Source organism: Vespula vulgaris, chromosome 1 (assembly GCF_905475345.1).
Source record: "Vespula vulgaris chromosome 1, iyVesVulg1.1, whole genome shotgun sequence".
NCBI lineage: Eukaryota > Metazoa > Arthropoda > Insecta > Hymenoptera > Vespidae > Vespula > Vespula vulgaris.
In genome coordinates, this window is record NC_066586.1 from 867,872 (window position 1) to 875,693 (window position 7,822).

General features: G+C 30.4%; 1 protein-coding gene across 2 annotated transcripts; it reads right to left on the reverse strand.

Annotated features, from left to right (window-relative positions):
* Positions 1-2,400: 2,400 nt before the first annotated feature.
* LOC127064785 (regulator of telomere elongation helicase 1 homolog) lies at positions 2,401-6,657 on the reverse strand. Of its 2 annotated transcripts, none has more exons than XM_050996468.1 (13): positions 6,578-6,657; positions 6,347-6,501; positions 5,841-6,264; positions 5,511-5,766; positions 5,162-5,425; positions 4,790-5,100; positions 4,504-4,710; positions 4,253-4,415; positions 3,892-4,149; positions 3,578-3,817; positions 3,002-3,496; positions 2,772-2,916; positions 2,401-2,636 (listed from the first exon to the last, which is right to left on the reverse strand). In XM_050996468.1, the coding sequence occupies exons 2-13, from the start codon at positions 6,477-6,479 to the stop codon at positions 2,566-2,568; spliced, it is 2,967 nt and encodes a 988-aa protein (XP_050852425.1). In that variant the 5' UTR covers positions 6,480-6,501; positions 6,578-6,657; the 3' UTR covers positions 2,401-2,565. The 2 variants fall into 2 exon arrangements, with proteins under 2 accessions (XP_050852425.1, XP_050852338.1); XM_050996381.1 differs by having other exon boundaries at positions 6,563-6,599.
* Between the last annotated feature and the right edge of the window lie 1,165 nt (positions 6,658-7,822).

Consider the following 7,822-nt stretch of genomic DNA (forward strand, 5'->3'; position numbering starts at 1 on the left):
AAAAAAATAGAACGAAGAGAAAAAAAAATGGAAAGGAAAGGGGAAAAAGATACACAAAGTGGTTAAAGAAATTCAAAAAGGTAAGCCATCGAATCCATCTACTCGAGCCTTTACGCGAAGACTTTCGGGAAGGCTTTTAAAGCTATTTTAGCGCGGATTTTGCTAAGTGATACCAATAACTCGATGGGACAACAACCGAAGCCCTTCGGGATTCGGCGAAGAATAAACGAAGGGCCAACAATCCCGAGGGATGTTATCTAATCCTAGTGGATTTGTTGATTCTGCGACTTGCGCTTCGAAACGCGTGATGAGGTTTCCATGTAGTACTGGATTACTCCTATTTTCTATGACCTAAAACTCCCTTTCCCTTTCTTTGAAAAGCCCGTCTCGTTTCTGTCAGCAAATGAAAACTTTTTCAGATGCTGTCTGTTTAACAAAAGCACCACGTCGCGTTTCTTGTGATATATATATATATATATATATATATATATATATATATTTTGTTTCTATGCGTAAATTTAATATATTATTTTCTTACTCGTTGATATTTATTGATATATTTTTTTAATTTTATATCTATATATGTATGTATGTGTGTATACTTATCATAAAAAGAAGATAATCTTATACGATAAATTTTATCGTATTTTATAAAAACTTTTACAAAATATAATTTTATGTAAATAGAATTTTTTTCTTATCTCTCTCTCTCTCTCTATATATATATATATATATATATATATATATATATTTCATCGATTAATATATAAATTATGAAATGTCACACGAGAGGTGATTTTTAGTTTTAATCAATTCATTCGTTTTTAAACGATACCTATATATAATAAGTACCTACTTACTCGATATCGGAAATCTCGTTTTTGTCTCTTCTCTCCCAAATGATAATAATCGAAAGAGAAGTAAAGGAGGAAGCGATAGAAGAAAAAAAATAGGAGTGGGGGCAAGAACAACGATACTACCCTTGTTACGGAGAGATTATTCTATTACATGCTATGTAAATATGAAGTACAACGAGACGTCACGAGAATTGTTATGGCTATTTCTCGGTTGTTCCCTTTCGTGCATGAGCGCTTGTTTGATCAGAAAATACGTTATTGTTTCAAGGGGTGATAAAAAATTCAACGTTCGGATAATTACATCAATCCTGAATCGATTTAGTAGCCTCGAGCTAACTTTCCCTGTACCACTGACTTACTTTAAAAATGTTAAATAATCTCATATATATATATATATACATATATATACACACACACATACATATATAATATATATATATATAAACGTTATGAGATATATATGAGATATATATTCGTATCTATTAAATATTATTTTACATTAGATAAAGGTAAATAATAATCGCAAGTCGATCTTGTTGATTCGCCAGGTCAACATGGAAAGAAAGAAAGGAAGAAAAAGAAAAAAGAAAGAAAGAGAAGAAGAGAGGAAAAAAAAAAGAAAAATAAGAAATCAGTTTTTGTTGAGACCGCTGGTGGTGTGTAGCAGCTGCGATCCTTTCTCCATAGAGTCTCTTCTTTCGTATTACTTTCTTCCATGAACGGTATACCTCGTGCTGTACACAGTCTAATAATCCCCTTGAAGAAGTAAGAAAAGGATAGAGAACTTGTACGAGAGGAAAGAACAGAGAAAGAGAGAGAAAGAGAGAGAAAGGACAAGGATAAGGCAAGCGAAGAAGAGAACCCGCTGTTTGCCTTTTATTAAACTCTTGTTAAACGCCGCCTTTCTTCGTACACACAATTGAATCGGCAAAACAGCGGAGATAATGCTTTACCAGTGAACTGTATACTACAAGAGAGAAAGAGATACAGAGATACAGAGAGAGAGAGAGAGAGAGAGAGAGAGAGAGAGAGAGAGAGAGAGAGGGACTGAGTGTTGAGGAAAAGAGGGAGAAGAAGAAGAAGAAGGAGAAGAAGGAAGAAGACTTACCGCAAACACCAACTTCTTATATACCTTGAAATGGACACCGTGTAATCCGGTTCTTTATACGGCACTACGATGCCATTCGGATGGAATCTATGAAGCGTGCACTTAGAGAAGCAGCACTGCACTATACTCAGTGTGGTGCCCCGTGCGACTATCTTGAAAAGGGGAATGAAAAAGAGAATATGGTGTACATATATATGTGTGTGTATATGAGGTATATAAAGAAGAGAATGAAAACATTTTGATGTTCCAACAAATGTTCCGAGAAATGTACAGAAATTCGGCACACTTATATATATATATATATAAATTTCATTCTTTAATATATTTACAATGTACTGTATTAAATCGTAGCTTCCTTTCTTTTTTTTTTTAGTAACAAATAAAAAATATATAATATATTATTATTATTATTGTTATTATTATTAACGCATGATATTATATTTTGTATTAACTTTTTTATTAAGAAATTATTCTGCGCTTTATTCAATATCTTTTATATGTACAATACAATTCAAATTTTATATACTTATCTAACATATAATATCTTCTTGGTATCTCTTTTTTTCTTTTTCTTTTTTTTTTCAAATTATTCCTTCTTTCTTAATTATTTATATTCTTAACGTACTCGTCGAAGAATTCAATGTGCTTTTTTTTTATAAAAGGTTTGAATCCTGAAAAAAAGAAAAACAAAGAAACCGGTTATGTATTAATTTTTTAATATCATAGCACTTTTTAATATTTCAATATTTAGATATTTTTCATATTTTAATCGTACGTATATCTCTACGATTTTTTTATTTAATTACCTATAAAAAGATGTTGCAGTTTATCTTTCGGTGGAAACAGATGTTCTAATGTTTTTAACAATTCGTTCAAATTGTTAGTTTTAGTATATTCTTTAATAATATTTCCAAACTTTTTATAATTCTCTTCTGTCAACGATTTTTTTACCTATAAATATAAATTTAGTATAAACTTTTTGTATAGCTTTCTTTTTCTTTTCTTTTTTTTTTTTTTTATAGTAAATTTGACTTACATCTTTGATATATGTTTTACCCATTTCGCGCTTGTCTACTTCCTTATTAGTTTCCTCTGGGATTTGTTTGGATTCATTAGTATCATTTTCTACAGTATGACTAGAAGTTGAAGGACCGGAAAGATTCGTATTATATTCAGTTGCAACAATTTTGATTTTCCTTCTTTTTACAATTGGCCCAATAGAATCTTTCACTAATACACAATTATTACTAGTTTCTCCTAATTTACAATGACTAAAATTGATCACAGATTTTTTACTGGTCGATGCAAGCTCGGAAAAAATATTCTTCGTCTCTGTCTTAGGATCAGATCGTTCTTTCACTGTGTTATCTATATATTGTTCGATATTAAACGTTTCTTTTAAACTTGACTGTACTGTAGTATTAGATGCCGATCGTTTCGTTGATCGTGATGTTGTATCGAAAGAACACGGAACAGCAGGTAATGATAGATCACTATTGTTTTGGCTACTTGCCATTTTTGGTTGTGGAAACTACAAAGTGATATATGATATATCTGAGTATTATTTAAAAGAAAAAAAAAAAATTAAAAATATATTATCTATGTCTCTTACAGCCTGTTGAGTATATCGAAAAAATTCTCTAAGTTCTTTAGTAATCATTCCGAAATTAGTAAACTTTTTAATATACGGCCTAAGCCAAGCAGATAATTGTTGTTTAAAATTTGGATTTTCGAATCGACAATCGCAAAGTATTATAGCTCCGTAGTCGTTCTTATGACGTATTATTCTACCGATAGCTTGATTAACGGCTCGAGAAGCTTCAAGCTGATACCATTGCTGTCCTGTTAAAGCCTAAATCAAGTGATAAGATACGAATTGTATTATATTCTTTTATGATATCAGAATAATCTCATTTCAAATATTACCTTTCTTTCATTACGACGTATTTCTTCTAAATATCGTTGCTTCAATATAACTCTTGGATCTTTCATAGGTGGAAATGGAAGACCGGTGATTAATACCGCTCTTCCATTAGCATTGGCAAAATCTAAACCTTCGCTCACTTTTCCCCTACATACAGCCATAAAAATAGCACCTTTACACGATGGGTCCTGTATCTTTTGATAATATTCATGCATAATATTTAAAAAGCTATCTTTAGATTTGGGCTCCACGTATATGGGCTGTTATCGATTGAAATATAAAATATAAGAAAATTAATTAATAACAACATGTCGTAAGAATTTATATGCGATAAAAAATTAGATCGCTTTCCTTCTTCTTTACCTTACGTTCAGTGATTTGTGTCCATAAGCCAGAAAATTGCCATTCATCCTTACATTTTTGCATAATTGGGTATGATGGAAAAAATATTAATAAACCGTGTGGTATAAGACAACTGAAATTGTATATTGTACGACCAAGAGATGCTATATACTTTGGATCATTTCTAGAGAAAAATAGTATTCAATTTTTAATTGGTATGTATTAAATAATGATACATTAGATAATTATATATTATTGCGTTATACAAATACCTTGTATTAAAAGAAGAATTAAGTTGATGTCCGTCGGGTCCTTGACTAAGAACACCAATACACACCTGTTGACCTGTTATGATATGTGGACTTTCAAGTTGAACATCTATTGGTATACCAAGTTCTGATATGAATGGCGCTAAAGGAGATAGCGTACCGCTTGTTAAAATTACAGAACGAATACCTTGGTCTACTAATTGTTGCATGCTATATAGAACAATTAAATGATATTTAAAATAAAAAATGTAATTTATGTAAATATAAGGAACATATAAAATTTTCTGACCTGAAACCAGGACTGAAGCACCAATAACTAATTATTTTGCCTTCATTTTTGAGAGATATATTTTTGGTTTGCCAACCATCGCTTCTATGACTTTTCTTTTGTTCCTCTAACTGAATATATACTTTATAACATTGTTTAATTTTTTCTCTGTATTGCAAAGAGGTTCCACCGCTGAATAATATTCTTAATACATCTGCAAATTTTTGTAACGCATTACCTTTCCTAGAAAACGGAGATGAGCTGGTTGTAACTAAATAGGAAATAATCTTCTCTAATTTCTCTATCACTATTTGTTCTTTGCCATGAGTTAACTGAAAAAGTATCGATGTTATATTTCAAGTGTACGAAATTTTTGTAAATTCAAATTGTTACCTCTGCTTTACTAAACAGTTCAAAAATATATCCTCCAGGGAATGTTTCGCCTTCGTCTTGTTTTGTAATTTTTATATCGTCGACAGCTTTTTCCAATGATAAAAACATTGTTTTTAAAATGCATAAATCTTCTGGAGTAAAATCTTTTTGTACGTTTACAGAATCTTCTGTTAAAAAATCAATTTCACTTTCATTATCCTTGCTAACATCTATCATTACTGCAGTTATATCATCTATGCACATCGCTATATCCGTACTGCTTATCTGAATAAAAGAATATGATATTATAAGGAGTTACATATTGATTAATGACAGAAGAACAATATTTTTCAATTATATTGTATATTACTTGTAACGATGCTGCATCTTCACAAATTTTTTCTACATTGTGCGCTTCGTCCAATAAGATTACATTATTTTGTACTTCTATTCCTTGCGTCTTACGCGTCTTTGAATCTAGCAAATAATTATAAGGCATAAATGTAATATCAGCATTTTGTTTTAATTCTTTGGCCAGAAAATATGGACAACACCTCATCTTTTGTCCCGCTTTAATCAAATCTTCTATATCTAAAATTTCTTGTTTAAAAATTGGTTCCTCTTTCCTATATTATTTTAATGTAATTAATTCTCATTAATAAGAAAATGCAAATGAAAAATCAATGAATTCTGTACATACCTGCTTTCAACATTGTTATAATAAAAGCATGTTTTATTTTTAACTTTTACATGGCACATTTGTATCTTGTTGTATGAACTTGTTTCCTTGGAGACTTCCGGATGAATACAAAGCTGATCTCTAGATCCTAAAACTGATACTTTCACGTGTTTATAAGTGGTACGTTTTAACTCTTGCATAGCTTGAGATAGTTGTGAATGCGTTCTAGATGAATAAATAATTTTTGGCATTGCCCAACCAAAAGAAGGAGTATTATCCGGTACTCCTGCTGCCTTTTCAAGACCATCGTTTAATTTATTAAAGAAGTGTCCGCTTAAGTCAGACCTTTCAATAGCTCCAACTATTGCTTCGGCTTGCAAATGAGCTTTCTTCGTAATCAACCAGCTTAACGAGGCACACAAAAGACTAAGTGTTTTTCCAGTACCTATATTTCCAGTATTAAATGTAATCAAAAATTTTAATAAATTTTTAACTATAATTTAGTACAATAAACATTAGAAATTTACCTGTTGGAGATTCTAGAACACCGTGTTTACTATTTTGTAGACATTCTATAACTTTAGCCATGTACTCTTCTTGAACGGGATATGGTTTGAAAGGAAAATTAATAACAATTCCATTGATGGTTATATCAGGCATACTTATACGATGTAAAAGAATCCTGCAGGATAAAATGAAACAATTATATGTTAAAGAATGAAACAAAGGACAACAGCATTTACAAGAACAGCATTTACACCAGTGTTACTACGTTTCCCGCCAAATATCAAATCTAACCTTCACTAAATAACATGTACATGACGTCATTAGATTAAAGTGCATATTGCAATGCATTTATCGCAAGAGATCATTTCATTGGCCAATTAAAAAATTTAAATAGTACTCCCTTCATCTAAAGCATTTAAAGTTTAAATATCGGCAGATTATTCTAAATTATTATTCTAATCTTACGAACAAACATATTAAACTTTATTTTTAATCAATAATAAAATTTTTAATAAATCAATTTTGTTATATTATTTTGTTTAAATAGTCCAATCAGCGATCGTCGTTAGAATTAATTTTTATTGTTGGTAGGTGTTGCAGTACTTATCAAATATTTTTTTTTTATGATTATATAAAGACTGCTCATCACCCCTAGTTTTATAATGGTTTAAGCCAACAATGAGTACGGGCGTAATTTTAAAACGATTTTGATAAACAAGGTCTTATTTTGAAGATAAAGATTTCCGACAGGACATGGCTTTTTCGAATTTTTGAAAAAGCTTTATTTTCTTTGCAAAAAATCGTATCAAAATATGGCGTCCTTTCGAGAATATTTTATACATAAAAATGAACCTTTTTCCAAAATTTCAAAAAGCCGTGTCCTCGTTTAAACCTTCATCTTTAAAACGAAAACTTGTTCATTAAAATTCGTTAAGAATTACGCCTGGACTCGCTATTATCGTAAACACAGTTTTCGACATTTTTCGTGAAAAAAAGTTTCGTACAGTGGCGCCATTTGAACTTCGTAGAAAAAGAGAAGAAGCTCGTATCCTTCAAAACCGATTTTCATATAAACGATTCAGTGGTATGTGTTCTATTTTCGTGAAGTAAATGATTGTTTCCTTGTTTCTATGCGAAAATTCAGATTTAAATAATTACAAAATTAAGAAATAGACATTTAATTGACTTCGACCGATATCGGATTAGTCTTCTTTTGTATTTCACCGAGTGAACATGGAAGCTCTCTCTTTTTAAACGTGACAACTTATAAATTAATACTATCGATTATTTTGCAATTATTTAAACAATTTTTAATGAACGTGGATTATAAAAAAGTAATATTTAAACCATAGTACATTCGTTTAAACATTATAAAGATCGTAACGCGCGAGAAACTTAAAATAATATTAATTACAAATTTCAATACTTAAAAGTTTTTATTTCGCGATTATTCCTACGTGTGACGTCTCAACATATACGGGTATTTCAATAACTTT